The 21,200-nt window shown below is 36.3% G+C and overlaps 1 protein-coding gene across 1 annotated transcript in view; it reads left to right on the top strand.

Annotated features, from left to right (window-relative positions):
* SLX4IP (SLX4 interacting protein) overlaps positions 1 to 21,200 on the top strand; it is a 79,848-nt gene that overhangs the window by 31,590 nt on the left and 27,058 nt on the right. Inside the window, exons 4-5 of the mRNA XM_056357788.1 lie at positions 8,831 to 8,920; positions 12,164 to 12,287. Of these exons, the coding sequence (XP_056213763.1) occupies positions 8,831 to 8,920; positions 12,164 to 12,287 (214 nt within the window). The remainder of the gene's footprint in view (positions 1 to 8,830; positions 8,921 to 12,163; positions 12,288 to 21,200) is intronic.

The raw sequence follows: 21,200 nt of genomic DNA, 5'->3' as shown, positions 1-21,200 counted from the left end.
CTTTCTACTCACAACTACATAGGCAGAAACACGTAAAATCAGGTGGTACATTGCTAAGCTCCTTAGCTGTCCTGTATGATGGTTCTTTTCATATGCTTAACGAATACATCAGTAGCTTGCCAATACGCATTTGGTGATCTTTTCTTTATATTTTTAATATTAATGAGCCAAACTTTAAATATAGCATGTAGAGCATGTATGTGAAAACCTGTGAAAATTATTTAACAAGTTAAAGGTCTAAAAAGCCCTCAAGCCTTTTTATTACTGGCTGTAATTTCTTAGAAAAGTATATTGTCACTTTACTGTTCATGATTTTTAGGCTTGTTGGAAGCTTTAGTCATCCCTGCTGTTTCTTAGCAGGACTTTAAGCAAACCCTTTTATGTATTATGAACCTCTACTTATTCTAGTTTTAACTAATTGCTAGACCTGTGATAGTTAGAAATAGCTAAACTTGAAATTCAATTTAGTTACTATGAGGAAGCACTGAAGAAGCTGGTAGCGAACTAGATACTTCTCTGATCTGCAGTACAGAAATCAGAAAAGTAACCATCATTGTTAGTGTTACCAGTTCCTAATACTTAATATAATGATACCTATTACTGTATTATCTGATCATTTAAAAATGAATTATTCAGATGTGGAGCTCTTTGTACAAGGTGTGTAGTAGTTCCTTTGTCTTTCCACTTGGGTAAGAAACTAAATCCCAGAACTGACTTTCTAGAACCACAAAGGATGTCCCAAATTCCAGTTTATTATGGCAGTGACAAGGCCATTCATCTTGTCATGAATCACTTTCATGATACCAAACTTCTATTGTTGATAGCTTAGGGGGTGAGAGCTAGGTAAAATAGCTCTAATCTTTATCTGCACTCACTTACCAAAGATCAGGTGATAGACAATACCATGCTCTTCTGTGGCACGCTGTTGGTGTGTCCAAGCTGTAGGAAATGTCCTTGAAATTTACAATTCAGAATTAGTTGCATTTGGATAGCTTGTGAATGTGTTCAGCTATCCAGTATCCATATATCAGCTCTCACCCTCCCCAACCCAAAGCGTCATGAATACAGATTGCTGCAAAGATAAGTATTTCTTCATCACTTGCTAGCTATGATTTTGAAAATACCATCATTTTTGTAGTAATATTTTATGACAAAAGGGTGAAAGCAGCCTTTTGGAATCTCTCATTATCTTTTTATCATCTTGAACAAATACTGTGCTGCTATTTCTGTTTTTCTGAATCAGTTCTGACACAGGCAGGGACATGGTATATATCCTTTCAAAACAATGTTGAGATTGCACTGCTACTTGGAGACTGCCCTGAGGAAAAACTTGCTTTTTGCAATTGTTTGAGCTCCAGCTACATGGCTCCTTTCAATATGTAGGCTACAAAACCTCCTACGGAATTGGGATCAGACCAGCAGAGATTGACAAGCTAAATTAAGCTTAATTCTCTCATGCAATTTGGCCTCTTTTTCAACATTGTACCTGATAGAGCAGTTCTCTGAGACCAGTTCAGATGTTTTCATTAAGTAATTACTGCTTAGCCTGACTGTGGGTGATGAACTGAAGGGCTCTGTTTGCACTGAAGCACTTATGTATGTTTCTAAAAACATGCAGATCCTTTACCTCAGCAGATACTTAGGGTGTTCTTGAAGGAGTTGTCTTGATTAATTTATTTTAATCTGTTGATTTGGGTGGATCTCTCACAATTACGTGCTGTGACAACAGTATATTAGTGCTTCATTTGAAAGTCTCCAGAGTCATACACAGCTCCATCACATTCGAAGCAACTTAGATTTCTTGACATTTTCCTAAGGGTTGAATCAGACGCCAGTATTTCTTGTTTTCTTTTTCCTCATGATTTCTGATGTTTAATATCACATCTGCATCTTTTCAGAGTCTAAAATACTGCCTTGATCTTGCATCCTAGTTTCTTGTGTTCTCAGACCACATATCTTGAAAGTTTGTTCTGAAGTCTTGTTTTCTGCTTGGACTTTTTTGCTTGGCATGGGAACCTCTGAATGTGATCTTAACACTCCTGTAGCTCATTGATTGAATTTTCAGATAACTGCTTCTTTTCTTCCACTAAAATACCAGAAAATTAAACACTCCTCCCTTTAGGAATTTCTCATGCATAAACTATACTCCTAAAAAAGCAAGCCAACCACTTGAGAAAGATTAGTTATATCTCACTCGTATTCAGGTTATAAAAGGGGGAATTTCCTTCCTGCTTTTGGAAAGTCTGAATGCGTTTTAGGTTTGTCCAGTTCCTGCTGGATCTGTGTATAATTTAGTACAGCTATCTTTGAGGATAGATCTTCAAGTTAGACCTGCTTTTGCCATTGTTGTTCATCTGCTGCTTCCCTTTTACTGTGGCAGAGTGTTCCCATATATTTTTGAGAACTAAAAAAATCCAGGTGATGTTAGCTGATGGCAATAATTCTTCTTGAACAAGACCAGCTATTTGTCAAAACGGTTCTACAACTCTAGTAATTAAAATAGAATCCCATTTGAGATTTCTAAAGCCTGGTGGTTTGCTGGACACTGACAAAACTAAAATATACAGCCCAGATACTGTAAAGCTTTCTGAAACATAGCAGAGCTCAGTCTGTTGGCATGAGTTTCTAGTTACTCTTCCAGTTGTGCACATCTTCTGTCCTTTTCCCCTTTTTATAATTTGAGATCCTGTAGTCCCATTTTGCTTCTGGTACAGGCAGCTGTGGCTGCCCCAATAATGTAGTGAATGGCTTGGCATTCAGGATGGTTTTGGGTAACAACTCACCTCCTCAGAGCCATGTAATATTTACAGCAGACTACAAACTATGCAAAATTTCCAGAATCAAGCAGTTCTTATCCAGAAAAATGGTCAGAAGTGGCATATACTTTTTTTTTTTTTTCCCTGACCTTTGCGGCTTATTTCCTGAGTACTGCATTCAACTCTGGGGCCCCAACATAAGAAGGACATGGACCTGTTGGAGCAAGTCTAGAGGAGGTCCACAGAGATGATCAGAGGGCTGGAGCACCCCTCTTGTGAAGACAGGCTGATAGAGTTGGCATGGAGAAGAGAAATCTCCATGTAGACCTTAAGCCTTCCAGTACCTAAAAGGGGCCTACAAAGAAAGAGGGGGACTTTTGACAAGGGCATGTGGTGATAGGCCAAGTGGGAATGGCTTTAAACTGAAAGAGGGTAGGCTTAGACTAAATATAAGGAAGAATTTCTTTACTGTGAGGGTGGCGAGGCACCGGCACAGGTTGCCCAGAGAAGCTGTGGCTGCCCCATCCCTGGCAGTGTTTAAGGCCAGGCTGGATGGGGCTGGGAGCAGCCTGGGCTGGTGGAAGGTGTCCCTGCCCGTGGCAGGGGAGTTGGAATTAGGTGGTCTTTAAAAGGTCCCTTCCAACCCAAACCATTCTGTGAACCTGAGGAATGGCCTTGTATTATAAATTCCATGAGGGTTCCCGCTGGTGCCTTCTTCCAGATCCTTCTGTCTGGTCTCTTTCTGAATCAGCTGGTGAGAAATAGCCAGTTCCTTTTATTAGGTGACCTTCTGATTAATGTCACGACAGTAAAACCAGTCACTGTTGACCTGTTGGTTTCTAAACACCTTTGTGAAATTCAGTTGAAAAACCACCTTGCTTTGAACAGTAACTACTAGAAGTACTATTTCTGTGCAATTTGACTGTATGGCGAAAAATTCTATTCTACCACCACCCCCCCCACCCCCCCAAAAAAAAAAACCAAACCCCAAAAAAGTGGAGATTCTGGAAAAATCTGTAGAAAAGGTACGCACATATCAAATCATAACTTTGTACATTTCTCATAAATAGGTAATGTCAAGTGTCACCAAACCTCTTTTGCCCCTGTGTAGCCATCGGCAGTGGTGATGGTGTAAATAGCTATCCTGACTCGTGTTTATGCAGGTTGAGGCATTTGACTACTGAAAGAGTGTGTCCTACAGTTTGGGTAACTGTGTATAACCTCGAGTCATAGTTCTCCTAGACAAACTTGTAAATGAAAGCTAAATTACTTTTGTATAATGACAAGTTGATCTCCTGTGATGTATGCTCCCTTGCTTAAATGATTTTTGCCTGTTGCTATGCTGTAAAAGAGAAAAAGTCAAAATATTGAAAGTCATTGCTGCTAAATGTGTAAACAAAAGGAAGACATATCATATTCTTTGGGGTCAGAAAAATAGAGGAGAACAAACTTGCTTCTAGAAAGCCTGGGAAACATGGAAAAATAAAATATAGTCATAATACAGTTGGTGCAATGTATAAGCCAATGACAAGACATTGTTGTATTTAATTCTGTGTATGTTTAAAATTGTGTAATTAGAATTTCCCTGTTTATTATAAAACAAGACACTTCACACAAGCTTCTTTTTATATATCATATTTATCCCCCGCCCTTCAATCTTTTAGCCATGTTTTTGCCACCTGGAAAGTGATGATGCCTCCTATCAATTATGTCTTTGGAAGTAGTTTTCAGCATCGTGACATTTTTTGAGTGGTCATCAGGGTCTAGTGTGTTGGGTTTTTTTAAACTATTGACGACATCTGAGAGTGGAATAAAATTATCACTGTAACTAATATCCCACCTTTCAAGGAAGAGGTAACATAGAAATGTTTGCTTATGTAAGCTGTATGTTTAGCCTGGAGAACTGAAGTTTTACAGTGTAGGGCATGCTTCTCTCCCAGTTAAACTGGGAAATGTGTTTCAAAATCATCTTTAATTAAAATTTATTATAAACAAATTGAGGTTTATAGGGAAGGGTGTTGTCTTTCTGTAGACCAATTAATACAACAAACTCCCGAAGCTTTTGATACTACAAAGACCATTCTGATCTCAAGCAGAGACAGCAAACTTCAAGCTAACTGCTACTGTTATGCTGATGGTGTCACCTATATTTGCTATCTTTCTTGAAAGTGAAAGTGTGTGTGACAGTTGCAGCTTGCCTCCTTCCTGCATGCCTCCAAAAGCTAGCCAAAATATTGTATGTTTCCCTTTCAACTAAGCTTCAATTAATTCTGACCCTACAGCCCACATCTGTAGAAGGATCATAGGAATGGGAAATGCTAATATGTGTCTTGGGAGGCTGGATCTCTAGTCCTGTCTCCTTTAGTGATACAGCACATTTGGAATGATGTAACTGAATACAAACTCACCATGCCTGTCCCCAGCATCCCAAGTTGTTTTGGTTTTTTTTTGTAATGACTGCTTTTACACTATTTGAAGTGAGGCAGTTAAAAGAAATGAGAGTACCCATGTAGGAGTTCCCTGACTGTAAAAACAAGTACAGCAATAAAAAGCATTTGTTTGGGTTTATCTGCTCATGGGGGGTGGGGGGGGGTGGGGTGAGATAATAGTCCATCATCTAATATGTGCTTATCCTGGGCAAGGGTTTTAACAGGTTATGAGCAGATGACTTCCCTTGACTGATTTAACACTTTGCATTGGTAATAATTCTGTTTATGTTATATGTCTGGTTATCTTTTCCATTTGCAGAATCTATGAAGTGTTTCATGTGTTTGTATAAACGGTTTGATTCCTGAAAATATGTTCTGAATTAAATGCCGTTGTTGTACAACAATGCACTAACAACATTTTGATTTCATTTAAAGCCCTTTGTATAATAACACAGTGAATGTTATTAGACTGTTGCAGTGAATATGTTACCATTAAAAAACAGTTTGTAAAAATGGAGAGAGTTTTTGAATTCTAGAATAAGGGAGGATATCAGTTGGTGCCTCTGTTTCTCTCTTTACTTAGTTGGTTACGTGTTTTTCTATTGATTGTTGACAAAAGTGTTTCCCATCAAATCAGGTGTTTGGGTTTCAGTTGTGACAATCATACCTCAAAATCATTTCTAGTGCAAATTTTGAGATTGAGGTTGAAAACATACAATTTAAATATCTGTTCTTTGTTTGCCTTCCAGTTACAGTAGCTAGGAGTCACGAGTTGCTTCTTGCAGCCACAATGACTGGAAACACTTCATTTCCTCTAAAATAAAAGCTAGTATTTTCATGGAATTGCATGTCTTCAGAATAGAAATAAAAACTATTTAGAAACTTTTATAAGATCATCAAATCTGTTATTATAAACAGTATACATTTTTCTTCCGCTTCCCTTTGTTCCCCACAATTATTTGTATTGGACTTTAGTCTGTACAGAGAACTCCTTTGCTGCTGGAGAAGCCAAAACTGTCTTGAGCTGCTTAGTGTAAATATCATACATAAAGGTGTACCAAGCGAAGGCATATAAAATGTAAGTAAAGGTGTAAGGTATGCAAAGTATTGTATCATTTGAGAGCACGAAGGAGCCTGCATGGGAGCTCTTGCTTATATCATATTCAGGACTATAAAAAATAGGAGGTAACAAGACCCAGAAAGATCTATGCTTTATGTGCTCTTACTCGCCATATTCCTCTTTGTCTGTGACAGTTACGTTTCCTTGTGTCCTGTCCCAAAGCTATTCTAATTGAGTGGTAAAACCATTGGCTTTGGGATGTTGAAATAGTTCCAGCTATGCTGTCTATAAGAAGAGTGCTCCAAGACTCAGAGTGATAGAAATTTTCCATTTGGAAAGCTCGTCTGTTACGAGGATTTACACGTTATTCATATATATTTGTCTTTCTCTGGAGTGCTACAAATGTTTGGTCAGTTTGTAATATTTTAAAGATAATTTTGAACTGTTACTTTATATAGTTTCAAATGTGGTTCAAGATTTTCTTTTCTCCAGTTGTTTCAAGATTGGCAACTGAGACAAATATTGCCATTCAAAAGAAAATAAATTGTAAACAGTATCTCTCTGTAATAAACAGGTCTATGTTTTGCATCTGTATCTATTACAAAGTTTCTGTACTCAATAGAAAATGATGCAAGTTAACATGCAACATTTGATAATTTGAATTTTCTTGACATATCAAATGCTTGTTCGTTGTTCTAAGTGCTGAACCATGAATAATTTACTGCCTTTCTCTTTATAATATGCAGTGTCTGCTAACTTTGAAGTTCAGTAGTCAACTCAAAAGTTTGTTGGAGCTGACTGATGATTCACCAGAGATTTTTGAGAGATAGTTTGTCATCAGTTTAAAGCTTGGAGAGGTTTGCTGTTGCAGCCATCTGGTAATTCTTCGTTCTCTGGAGGAAAGAGAAACCTTTTGATAAAATAGATCAAAGCATTCTGCTCTTTCAGTGACTGATACCTATAAGTAACTTAGAAGTTTCTCGAAAAGATTTCACAGTGCCTGTCTCATTTGCCAAACTTTGGCATTCTAGGTACAAGACAGCATTAGGCAATAATTATATTCTAATTATATTTAAATAATTTAAATATACATATATATATAAAAATGGATAATTAACAGATCTAAGTGTTTTGTAAACTCAGAAATTTCTAATTTACCGTATACGCTGTCATGATTAATAAAATCAAAGCTAAATCTTGTTCTTTGTACTAACTGTAAAGATAAGGGTACTCTCAAAGACCATACATCTGTGTCGTAAGCCTAATATATAGATGTACCTCTTAGACTGTAGGTGATGTAGAATTATAGTGTAAAAATACGCATCATACCATTTCTAGAACAAATTCTGTTAGCAATTGGAATGCTGGCATGGGGTTTGCAGATGTTTGGCGGTGAAGAGCAAATATGGAGGGAATGAGTTAGGACAGGAAGTGTGTGCTGCAACGTCCACTTGAAACAAGACCAAAGTGATGCTGGATTGTACATACACATTTGAGATTTGTCTGGAAGCAGGATGTTGTTTCTATTCCATCAGACATTCCGGATGTGCGATTGCCATGACTGCACATGTCCAGTCTTCTCAAAGAGTGAGTTCATTGCATCACAAGTGCAGCACAGCAGCCAAAATAGAATGATGAAATTGGCTTTTACCTTGCAAGTTGTTTAGATAAAGGATGCCTGAGTGAGGCTGGGTGCTGTGTTACAGTAGAAGAAAGGGAAGGCATTAGCTTGCGATGCACCATACCTTTGTGCAAGAAAAGAGGCAGTTTTCTCTTGCTAGGAGTGAGTTAGTACACAGTGGAGCTAAGGGGATGTGTTTGTGCCATTCACTCTGCCTTATATTAGGTAATTTTAAAGACTGCTGTACTGAAGAAAGAAAATAATTAAACCTTGTATGTCACACTGTCCTCAGTTGAAGCCTATCAATGAATTTCAGAAATAGTTGATGCATCTTGGGATGTAGCCTGTATCATCCTAGCTAGGTACAGTGTTTATTAATAAGTTAGCCTTATTATCATTTAACCACTCAAAGTGTAGCATTGGTTAAATGGCAGGTGTCAGTGAATATTAGGTAGTTACCACAAGTTCTTCAAACTTGCTGTTCTTTACGTTGGGTAATCTGGAGAGAGAAAAAGGCTTCTAAAGAGACTGAGTTTTTAAGGACTTAATACATTTAAAATGCAAACTAGGTAACTAATATGGTACTAAATTCTCAGAAAACAGAATGATGGGAGTTTGGTGAAGGAACAGCTAATTCTTCACATGTTAAAATTTGCTTGAATTCAGATTTAAAAGTGACACAAAGATAGCAGAGGAAAATTCCATGTACTTGTGCTTGTTGGTGGTGTTTAAACTTTTCAGTGAGTTATCCAAGTTAGGTCTGGTGCTCTTGTTTCTCACTGTGCCCACAAACAAACAATAAATTTGTAATTCCATACTTCATAATCTTTCACAGTTTTATGTTCTGCCTGCTGTGTCTCTAAATCAGATGCATATGCTTACCTGATCGTTTACCTCCTTGTCTGCTTGACATGTGCTTCATAGCAGCTACAGCTGAACATTTTTTTCTTCTTGTTTTTTTTAGTGTGGGAACTTTGCAGTTTTGGTGGATGTTCATATTTTGCCTCAAGGCTCCAGTAAAGACACCAGCTGGTTTTCAGATCATGAGAAAGAGGTACAACAAATATAAATTCTACTTCAAAAGCATGTGGCTGCAGGGGAAAAGTTGGATTGCCTTGGACTGTTAAGAATTTTTCAGAGTTATGAGAATATTATTAGTTATACCTATTCGTCAATGGTTGCTGTGGGACCCCTAAGTCAACCACATATGCTTTTCGGGTCACTAATGACTACTTTCAATTTGCCTTTTAATTTTTAAACTCTGTGTGTGTGCATACATGCAGCGTGCATGCTGTTTTGATTCTTCTGACTTAACTTTTAATTTATAAAACATATTTTTCTTGGTTTGTTAATTATCCTGAGTGATGTAAAACAGATTGTGACAGGTATCACTTTTGCAGAGCTTGTTGGTGAAATATCTTTCTATTTATTGTCTTTTCTCATTCTGAGAAATGTGAATGATATTGTGTGTAGTGTGTGCAAGAAAACATCATTAGTATGTATGATTAACTAATGATAAAATAAGATTGTATCTTATGAAAGGAAACTCATCTTTAAGTGTAGCATTTTATCTCCTGACAACAGATGAAATTTTTGAAAATCAGTGCATCAATGACCAGCAAAATTGTGAGTGTAGCTTTTATCAGATTCTGTGTGACTTCTGCTAGAGTCTTGTGATGAGCTACTGGTGGGAGCCTTCCCCTATTTCAGTCTGTGTGGGAACTTGAGAAGTTCCCTATTGAAAATGAATGCAGGACATGTTTCAAATGCCTGTGGACTTTCCCGCAAGTCTCTGTTACGGTAATTTTCAGCAGATAGCTTTCCTAATAATGACATAATTAACTTGTCACTCCAGAGCATCCTCATACATCTCAAAGTAATATGTTTAAATAAAATTTAAAGAAACAATAAATTAATATCCTGAGGCAGTGAAAGCAGAATATTTAACAGCATGTGGTTCATCTGATTGGTGCTTTATTAAGCAGAGAAAAAAGAAAATAGGGGAAATCTTTTAGACTTCTTTTTTCTAACTAAATGAATACTCATTTACCCCTTCTATTTATAACCAGTTTTACTATCCTGGTTATCTGACTTCTAAGTGTTTTCAATATGTATTTTGTAAGACTGCCAAAACAAAAGATATGAATTTCAGGAAATTAGATCATGATTGATTTAATAAAAAGGCATGACAGGGCAGCATTCATTACATTTCTGTGACCACACATTTTGAGTGAAGTACAAAGGTTGCATATTTTCAACAGCCGAGAAGTGTGATTCCAATAGCTTTACAATTTGCTTCCTGAAAGTCCTATGCAGAATCTTTGTTAAAGTGGGAAGAAAAAGGTCAGTAAGGTATTACAGGAAAATTATGCCTACATGGTTTTTTTATGAGAGTTTTTACACATTCATCACAAACAGTTTTCTGAGTTTTTGTTATTTCCTGATTCTGGAAAACACTAATAGTGGTACAGCCCTCTCTGCTTGTCTGTGGGAAAAGCAGATGCTTCTTAGACCCCTTGTAACTAAAACACCATCTCTGCTGATCCCCTGCTTACCCTGGATGAAAGTCGGCGGCTGCTGTTTGTAGCAAATGGAAACTGGCGATGCGGTCCCAGGTGTAAGCTCCTGCTTGGAGAGTGGGTTGTGTTGAGCAGGCTGGGAACTGAATGAGTGCCCATAAGCATGAGACTGGTGTAAGAAGACAAACACAGTGCATGTTGTCTAGCTGGGCATTGTAAAGACCACCATTTTTGAGCTTTTCTCTCTTTCTGCCCTTGCTGTCCTATCTCTTTTCCCCTGGAATCACAAAGTCAAAGTATTGCCTTTGTACTTTGAGAAACGTTTACTAAACTGATTTCTACTCATGTCATTGCTATAATCTCTCCATATGCATATAGAAGGTCTCAGTTACAAGTTCTTTTTAGCAGTGGAAAGTACGTAGACACAATTCTCTTGAAGCCTACTCTTGTTTATGCTTTCTTAAGTATAGATCTGTATAGGTTTTTGTGAAGAACCGTTTAAATAATATTTCCATAAGCATAACAACTAAAATATTTTCCATGTAAATTAAGGAAGTGCATCCTAATCTTTATTGTTGCAGAAGGAACCAAATGCACATGATGTTTCCGCTGCTTTCTAGACCTTTTCATTTTAACCTGAATGCATAGTCCTGTGAAGGAATGTGTAATGAGATCACTTTAATGAGTTAAACAGAAGAATAAGTAAATATAGTATTTTATAATTGTACTCTTCTAGAAGAAAGGAAAATTTATTTCTTACGGTAAGGAGAAAATACTGTTTGTGGTTGACCAGTATATGTGCACTGCTTTCATTTAGAGCAATATATTAAAAATTTGTTGCTCTGCATACTTTCTAGATTAATCAAAAGTAAATTTCAAGCAAAGATATTTTAGTTTAGGTAGTACTAATATAATTCTGTCTATTGTCCAAATGCTGTAAAAAGGTAAAATGATATTTTTGTGTGCCACAAAGTATCGTTTCTGTGAACACATAGTTATGCACAATGAAAAATGGGAATACTGAGGGAAAAGGTTCAAATATGTGTGTATGTATTAATCTGGAAGCTTCATTCTGGTATTCAAGACATTAATGTTTTGCTTTTACTCCAGAGGTTTTTTTTCCATGGTTATTCTGGCTGAAGGGTTTGTTCTTCTTGAGTTGTATGTAGTTTTTACCATGCTTTGCTGAAGGGAGTATGAAAGATATGAGCAGTTATATTTAGGAGCAGAAAAATCAAAATGGACTAGAGAAATTAAGTTGTTTTGACCTAATTAGCTTTGAGTCTTCCCTCCCCCTCCCTGATTTGAACCAAAATATCTGATGCATTTCGTAAGAATTCTTGCAGAGAAATAGTGTGTTGGCAATTCCTGGGAGGATTTTTACTAATATATTGCTTAAATACCAAATGTTATGATACATTTTTAACATGTATTTTTTCCTACTTTGCACGCAAATGAAACTAATTTGCTGTTCAGAAATTACTAGTATCATAATATAATGTATTTAATCTGCCAAGTTAGAGTTTCATAATGTACTTCCTCTCTTGTTTTATAGCAAAATTGTTTGGTTCCCCACCCACCTTGCCCTTGTTCCCATTCATTTCCTAACTTATGTGCTTCTCACCTCTATGTAATACCTCAGTACGTAATTGCAAATAATGTTTTCCCTTTTTATGTGAAAGGCAGTGATTTTGTATTGATTTCTATTGATTTCTGCTGTGTGTCTGTGGGCACGTATATAAATTTAGATCTAAACAGGCCAATGGTTGCTTTTTCAGGAGGTCTGCATGCTGCTAGAAGAAGTTGTGGCTTCAAGGGTCAAACACTACTTGGAAGCACCTAAACAGAGAGGTCAAGGGAAATCAACAGAACGTGCACCATCTGGCCCTTTGTTTCTTACCAGTAAGATAAATTATTTAATTTAATGTGAAATAAAGTAAGATAAGGTATGGTGGAAACTTCTTTATTTTTTCCTTGAGAAATTTGACATCAGTAAAGCCAGTGAGCCTGAAATAGCTGGTGTTTGGGTCTGAAATTACTTGAGCTACGTTACTGAAAAAATTGCATGGATATTAATTTTTTACATTATTGAAAAATGAACATAGTGCTAGTACTATTGGTATGAGAGCCTGTCAGCAGAATTGAATAAATGGTATAATTCTCCTAAATTGATGGTGCTGGTTTGTTAAGTCTACTCTCAACTTGAGTATTTAGTTTCTAATTTTTTTATTTAGAAATAATTTATTTACTTCCTCTTCTGAGAGCCTAAGAGTTCAGTCTTAAAAAGTTGCTATGGTATGATAAACAGCATTCATCATTTCACCGGTGTTACTTCAGGCTTGGCAGTAGCATCAATGACCTTGGGAGTAATTCATGTCCAGAAGAGAACAGTAGTAAGAGCATTTACCCAATTAGAACTTTTCTTCATGTATGTGAGGGTGGTAGACTAATCGGTGCAATTTCAGTACACGCATGTTGTAAACTAAAGATAATGATCACTATAGCCTGTGCTCTAACGATAGACCATCTTTTGGGGGCTAAATGGCTTGCCAGTTTTTGTTTAATGTTATTTCACTAGGTGGTGTGGTCATCATGGTGGGTTTTACAGTTGATAGGCTTGTGTATTGGTGTTATATCACACAAGCAATTTCTTTTTAAATAGTTCTTAAGAAAGAATGACTTTTCTTTTATTACCAGCCTGGAGCATGTTATAAACTTGTCACAGAATAGTTTCTCACATTTCCTTAAATATCTCGAAATAGGTCTGTACTGAACTATGAATTCTGTAATGAATGTAATTATGCACTTGCAATATACAATCAGTATACTGATAGAAAATATTGAATTCAATGTTTATTACATTAACAGTTCTAATTCAGAACAAATTCTTCGCCTTTCAAAATATCTTTGGTTATTGAAAAAGTATTCTATAGAATTCTAGTTAATGGTTGCAGCTTTAAACAGTAATATCAATATTAACGATTGTTCTTAATAAAGAAAACACAGGTTAAATACTGTATGGTTGGCTTATTATTGCAAAATTTTAAGCATATTGTGGGAGCCAGATTGTTATGGCATGACAGGAAGGTTTATTTTCCAGCCACTAAAACAATACCATGTAAGCAAAAAGTGCTTCAGGACACTAAAGGATTTTCAAGCCCTTTCTTCCTTACAAGTTGTAGTAACAACTTCAAAATATTACTAATTTTTATAAAACACATCAGATCTCCATACTTCTCTGGTTTTGAGTGGACAAATAGAATTTCCTTGCAGTGAAAGCAGAGGGGCATTACAGAGGGTGGGATCAGAATTTCTGAGATTTGTTGCAGGTTTTCTGTGGTTTATTTTACTGAGTGATATTTTTTATGATTTTTTTTTTTTTAAGTTTCCTGCTTCAATAAAATAGTAGTTTTTCAAAAACAATGAGTTTGTAAGATAAAACTGCCGGACATAATTAATTGGTTTCATATATGTAGATAGATGGAACACTAATTTGAGGGTGTTTGTGAGATTTTAGGATCTTACATTTTCTTTTATGTTGTGACGTTTTCAGTAAAAATACTGGCATGCTGTCCCAAGGTTGTGAATTGATCTTCTGCTTGACCCTTCCCCTTATTTCTTGGAAGTGAAAAACTTAAGGATATGCATTTGAGGAGGTTATCGGTAATATCTGTGACAGTTTTAAATTAAAAAATATTTGCTTTGTATGAGGCAGAATTACTGTTCCATCAATTTTCTGAAGTTAATCTCACTGTCATTAATTAACAGTAAAGAAATAAAGGAAGACAATAGTCTGTGGTAATCAACATTCACTTTTAACTTAATTTCTAAGTCCATCTTTTTCCTCTTCTCTCAGCTTGCTTTGCTCAGGGTGTAATTTGTAAGAAAGAAGTGCTTTGTTCAAGTCCCAGAATCAAGTTTATTCAAGTTACATTCAAGTCTGTTCTTACCTGAGAAGGAAATAACAGGATAAGTGGGTGCTCACTGGAGCAACTGGGGCCTACCTCTAAGGGACTGACCCTTTTAGATGGCCTGCAAGTCTAATAGTCTTCAGCAGTTACCATCACTTAAATGTGGCTCCGAAACCTCTTTGTGTTTTGCCTTCCACTCCAGGATCACAGGTTCTGTTTGTAGAGTACAATGATATGTTTTTGTGTTTTTTCACAAACAGATGAAGTGCAAGATAGCTGGCCAGTGTTTGGCTGACTGTGTTGGTGTATACAAAGAAATGCGCAGGCTTGGTATGTGGCTAAGGACATACACATACTGTAGGTGCTGCTGGTGAAATGTTTAAGCTTGCAGCTATTGTTGCATTTGGAGGTTATTAGAAGGTTTTGAGCTCTTCAGACTGAATGTGGTTTCTTTTGCTCAAAGTTATGCAAGTCTGTGTCTAGAGTTTCACTGCTGTAAAATCCCTGCTATTGTAAAGGAAGAGCGTATCTATGGAAGGAACATTAAGATGCTTATTAGCTGGTTATTTACTACTTCGAATATCCAGGTCAGCATTCCACCCTTATCTGAACTCGCATCTTTTCAGGTCAATTTTAATTACTTTGCTCTCTGCATTGCAAGATGTATTCAAAAGCTATTAGAATCAGAATTATTAGACCAGTATTAGTAAGATTTTAGTCTATCTCTAATATCAAAGCATGTTGTTTTAGGATTTTCTTCAGAAATAGAAGCCAAGCTACGTTACTTTGATGAGCAGATCTCATCCTGCTGTCTAGATCTGTTAATCGGGGAAGGCTGTTAAGCTGGCTACTGTAACTATTTTGAAGAGAAAATTTTCACCTATCATAATTTCTGTTTAGTTTTAATGTTCTAGTATGTTTAATATTAATATTATTTAATACCACCTTTCAGTTTTGTGGCACATAATATAAATATCTATGCAGGTTACTTGTTAATTTACATTTCTTTTTCATTTAAGTTACACCCCCACAGCAGTGTGTGGTGGGTCGCATACCATCTCATTAGGAAATCTGTGGGTGTTACACACAGGAGAAGAAAGAAAGAAGGAAAGAATGGAAAAATGAGAGAAAGTAGCCAAGACAAGCAAGTCCTTCCTATTCTTCCTTCTGTCTGAACAATTTCCCCACCCCTCCCAAATGGCCAGTATGAATAATTTGCCAAAGTAAGCTTTAATTTAGTCTTTGGACATAGGCTTTGGTATAAACTCTGTGTTTCCTCTGTTTAATTAATGTCCAAACCTGTTTGATTTTGGTTGGTTTTATTTTTTTTAAGAGAAAATTAAAATGGGGCAGATTTTCAAAGATTATTTTGCTTGCATCCAATCTGCATGGCCAAAGTCATGCAAGAAGGGCATCGATCATGTATGGTTTGTCGTTGATTTGAAGCTGATGAATGCATGCCATTCGATAACAAAAGCCATGTACTAGTGAATTTCTCTCACTAAAAGGACCCCACTACCTCACTTTACAGATATGTAATCTTTAAAGTTAGAACTTATGTTTTTATATATATGTGCCATACAGTTTCACTTTGCACCACTTGCGCTATTCAGTAACACGTACTGGGGTTTAGTGATGTCAAGGATGTTAGTGTGTCGTAATGCTCACCTTACTGTAGACGTAAACAAGTGAAAATCAGAGCCTGTTTTTTCATGTTCCATGGGAGGTGGCTGTTTTTCATAAAAAGCAATGGGTATGAAGTAACTAGAGGCTATAAAGAGGACTGAACGAAGATGTAGGGCAATGGGGAAGGAAGGACTGTGGAAAACTAAGGAAGAAGGCAAAGTTTATATGGGCACAGAGGAAACAAAAAGGAGGATGCAGAAAGAAAATATGGCTGGTAGAAATGTCCATATTCAAAATGGAAGGAAGGAAGAAGGTATCTGGTAAACTGACCTTCTTCCCCCTCTTGGGGGAGGAAAAAGTTAACTACGTTTATCCTACAAGTAATTTTCAGATCTTTTCTCATTCCTTCCCTAGCATCCTTGTTGTTTTTCTTGGCTTGAGAGTGGAACATTTTTGCTCTGATTTCAGATCTTTCTATTGTACAGTCTCTTCTACAATGAAAATAATTAGAGAGTGTGCTGTCACATGGTACAATGAGTTCCCAGCTTGATTTTTATCTGCTTTCTCTGGGATTGTGTATATTTTTTTAATATTTTCAACCTGATTTTCTGAGGAAATGGGGCTTACTGTGATCATGTTTTCTCTGGGTCTGTCTGTCTATCTTTCCCCCCTGTTGCTTTTTGCAAACACGATTGAACTTTATCAACAGGTAGAAGTCTCAGACATTTACTTCTGATAAGCTTACTAAAATGAGAAACTGGAAGAAGTATAAGAGCTGTCATGAATAGTTCAGCATTACAAAGATATGGAGTCAAAGTTCATGCCTTATTTAGTATTAAAAACCCCCATAAGATGCAATTTCATAAGAAAATACATTTCTATTGCTTATCAGTTTGTTTGGCTCCTGTAAGTACACAAAAAATATACAATGATGGTAAAAATACATGATCGTAAATATTCTGAACTGTTTTGGCCTTGCATTTTAATTTGAACATTATGATGTTTTTAAGAAAAACACCCTTTTCAGACTGCCCTAGTTTGCTTTAGGAGGGTTCACTATTACTGTAGATCATGAATTGTGTAAGGTGTTCGTAGGGTATGTTCCATGTTACAGTCTTGTAGCAGCAAAACTGATTTATTCTCCCAGCTGTTAACTTACTCCCCTACTGTGAAACTGTTTGGTTTGGTTTTAACTAGAACTATTTCACCTATCCTGCCTAAAGAGCAACTCCACGAAAACTTGGTGGGTACAACTGGAGGGAAAGTAAGGTATGGCAGATAAGCTACCATAGGGGACGGAGGAGGACAGAAGTCTTTTAATGAACTTTCATGTCTACAGTTGCACGTTGTAATTTCTGTCTCTCAGAAGAATTATATTGCAGCTTCTTTACACTGGAGTAATTTATGATTTGTAGCCAAGTCCTGCAGATCTTTGTGAACTTTAAACTTGCAGTCATCTGTCTGTGACAACAGAGCCTCCTAGCTCCCTGAAGTATGCAGTAACTTATGCAATAACTTAAGAAAAATGTTTTGATTAGTATCTTGTGCTTAATATTTCCTGTATTTGCTTTAGATTGCTTTTTTCCATTTTTTTTTCAGCCAGCTAATGGGAAATAAAGGCATCTTTTTTCATCAAAACATTTTTCTTCTAGAAGATCAAGGTTATATATCTGAATATTTTTTTGTTGTTGTTCTTGGTGTAGAGGATATTTTACAAGCACAGAAACCCCCATACTTATGCACTGTTTGGATTATTTTCTTTTTAGTGGGTTTTTGGTGTTGGTGTGTGGGTTTTTTTACCTTAGATTATAATACAATAGAATTGGGAAAAAAGTCAAGAAGGGCAACAGAGATGATCCAAGATGAGGAAATACAATACAGGGAACATGCAAAATACAGGGAACAGTCAGTCAAGTGTGATAGGACTCTTGAGCCTGGCAAATACATGAATTGGGGGGAATGCAACAGAGTTCTGCAAAATAATTTCTTCTCTCATTCTCTTCCAACTTGAGAACAGAAGGGCATCAAATGGAGGTATTGGAAGCACCATGGTAGTTAAAGGAGCTGTGGGACTCTTTGCCAAAGGATAATGGGTATGATGAAAGCTTACAATGAGTCCACAAGGACATGGGAGAGGGATCCAGGGAGGGTACAGAATTCACAAATCTGTTTTGGTTCGATAAAGGCCTGAGTTGAGAGTGCTTGGACTCTGGGAGAATATTGGGGAAATAGCTGCATACACTTTGCACTTGTATTTTGTTTCCCCTTGCCTTGTAGCCATTTGTTGTATGCAAGGTATTTAGCTACATGGACCTTTGATCTTACCCAATATGGCCTTTTTATTGTACTTTTCTGGAAAAAGCCTGCACTATAAACTGAAAACTCATTAGTATGCCAGAGAGAGTTGGTGTTTCAAAGACTGTCAGAGAAAGTTCTGCACTTTCTAGACTGAAGGATCTACCTTTGTCTTCCTGTTATTACACCAAGATTTGCAGAGACTTTAGCAATTGCTGTTGCTGTCTTACATGGGACATTTGCAGCTGCAGCACCAGGTGGGTAGAATGCATTCTCCTAACTTTACTTCTTCCCTACTTGCAGCTCCCATGTGAAGTTATTTATGGTCTTGGATAGGAAATGAAATGGTGTATTTATTTTACAGATGACCTTAATAAAGTACTTTATATAGTTAGTATTGTATTGAAAAGAAATATTATTTATTTAAAACAAGAGAGTTGTTTAACTGAGTGTATTTTTGTGAAAGAATTTGCTGTTGGTTTTGAAAACAGTCTTGACCTTTAACCTTTAATTACTGTCTGCCTTAATTCTGTTTTTCTTGTTTCCATCTTTTGTTTGTCTCTTGTTTTTGTACGTTTTTTCCAATTTATGAAAAGAAAAGATACTATGACAACTACTCTTTAAGTATGTGTGTGTGCAAAAAAATACATTTGCATGCACATATGTTTACAGTTACTGTCTTACCTATATAAGCTCTAAAGGTCTGTCTATAGCATCCAAGTACTTCTGCATAGTAATTTTGCTGTTAGTACTTCAGTTTATGCACAAGACATATATTTATGTAAATTCAAAGTTTATCTTTGGAGTTTTCATTATATAGTTAGGCAAAAAATCTGTATCTATTAATCGTGTATTTACAAAGTGGAATTATGTCTCCTTTTTCAATTTGTCAAAGCTGGCTAGAAGTTAATAGGCAATTAATCTCTATCAGTTAAGAATTAAATTAGGATGCTAGTTTGGTGCAGGTGTTGCAAGTTAGGCAAGATAAACCCAACCTTTAATTTCTGATTTGATACTTGAGAATATGAAAGTGACTCTCATCTAGTCTAGGAAACATACAGCTACCTTTCGAAAGAGCCCTTAGCATCTGTTTGTCCAAGTGGGAATTCAGCATTTTTGGAATCCAAATGGAGTGATTTTAAAAACATGTCCCTAAGTGCTTCCCATTTCTGATTTGACTGCCTGATTATTCTTTGTAACATCTGTTCCTCTTGAAGGTACTCTTTCTTGTGTGCACTGTATAGCCTTTTAAAGCTTCTGTAGTCACTTGGAAGCAGGAATACTGAGGATAGGGTGTCAGTGTACAGCTTCTGTGGACCTGTTTAAGCATTAGGCACAGCTGGAATGGGTAGCAGTAGGTTTGGGGGGTTTTTTTTGAGTGCTTACTGTTGCAGCTGAAATGTTCTGAAGAGTAAGTTTGACTTTAAATTGTCTTCTCCCATTCTTTGTGAACATGGCAAATAGGATTTCTGCTAGAAACATTTCATAGTTTTTGTGGTCTGCATTTAATGGTCAAATTCCTTGCATTGGAATGTCTAAAATACCAGAGAAGAAATGATTTGGTCAGTCTGATAGACCTGACTTTCCTTAGCTGTCTGACCTTTACAAATATGTGTGTGGGGCAGCCTGAACACTGTGCTGCCTGGAATATGCTACAGATAAATTAGTGAGGACAGTTTAACATAATATGTGCATTCTGCTGAAGTGAAGTGTTTGCAATTAATGTCTGAATCTGGTCATATGCTTTGGGCTGTATTGTTCATATAATATGAATATGCCTTTAGGAATATGTTTTTTCAGCTTGGGTACATATGATTGCATATAACACTTGCTAACATACATAGTAGGTTGCGCTATTTGGATACATACCAGGTCTACCTCTCATATGTTATAAAACTCACATACACTTCATTGCTGTTGTGTTTCTTGTCCATGTACAGATAATGCTCTGTCTGTGTGCTGTGCAGTTTTGGCGGCTATGAGTTTGGGACTTCTGAAAAAACCTGAAAATCTGTCTGTTACTGGGGCAGAGATTCTATGATTTTAGACCTAAGTAGTCTTGTTGGGCAGCGATAGGAGTCATGAGATTACTGGTGTGTTTTAGTAGGCACATAAGCGTTTACATCAGGACTGTTGTCAGCATCTTAGGTTTCAGGGTTTTTCGTGTAACTGCATGGGAGAGGGAAAATAGTTTGATTAGGTAAAAAAAACCGGAAAGCCCAAACCAAACCCTACTATGCAAATACAGATAATGAAAGTGGATGAAAAAAGACATATGATTACCAAGGGGAAAAGAAAGAATATCTTTTTTTTTTTTTAATTAACCAGGTTTAATAACTTCTTTTGTGTTTTTTTAATTAGTTCAACTGTATATTAAATGAGATGGAAAAAAATGAGGATTTGATTTTTATTTTAAGATGAAATGTCAGGTTCCTTTATAAAAAAAAAAAGTAAGTATTCTTTATTAAATGTTTCTAAAGAGAGCAATATTGTTTTGGTTACAATGTAAGCAAGAAAGAATAGGGATTTGAAATAAAACCTAAAAGAAATATGATTTCCCCAGAAATGTTTAGAGGAATTTACTTAATTGCAACCAGAAGTTTGACCTGGAAGTGTAACGTTTTGACCTTTTAGCTGTCTGGTTTCCTAAATGTGTTGTTTTGCTCTCTTTAAACTGTGAGAAAATCTGTTTTACACATCTTTAACCCCTGCATTCCATGAAAGTCTCAATATAAAAGTCCCCAAACTATCACCAGCAGTCCCAAGAAAAACAAAAATTGTCATTATGTTTTAAGAAAAAGAAATCATTATAGATATGTGTTGAACATTGAAGTTCTATTTTCATTATAACTGGAAGTAATTGTGGGTGTAATTTCATGGTTAAATATGAATAGGAATTTCTTTTATCCTTTCCATGTTACCATATTACACAATAATACTCTCCTTTGTTCTTTTGTTCTTAGGTTTCATTATCATATGACAA

This window comes from Falco biarmicus, chromosome 12 (assembly GCF_023638135.1).
Source record: "Falco biarmicus isolate bFalBia1 chromosome 12, bFalBia1.pri, whole genome shotgun sequence".
In the NCBI taxonomy this organism is placed as follows: Eukaryota; Metazoa; Chordata; class Aves; order Falconiformes; family Falconidae; genus Falco; species Falco biarmicus.
Note: the sequence above shows the minus strand (reverse complement) of the source record. Positions and strands in the feature narration are given on the sequence as shown.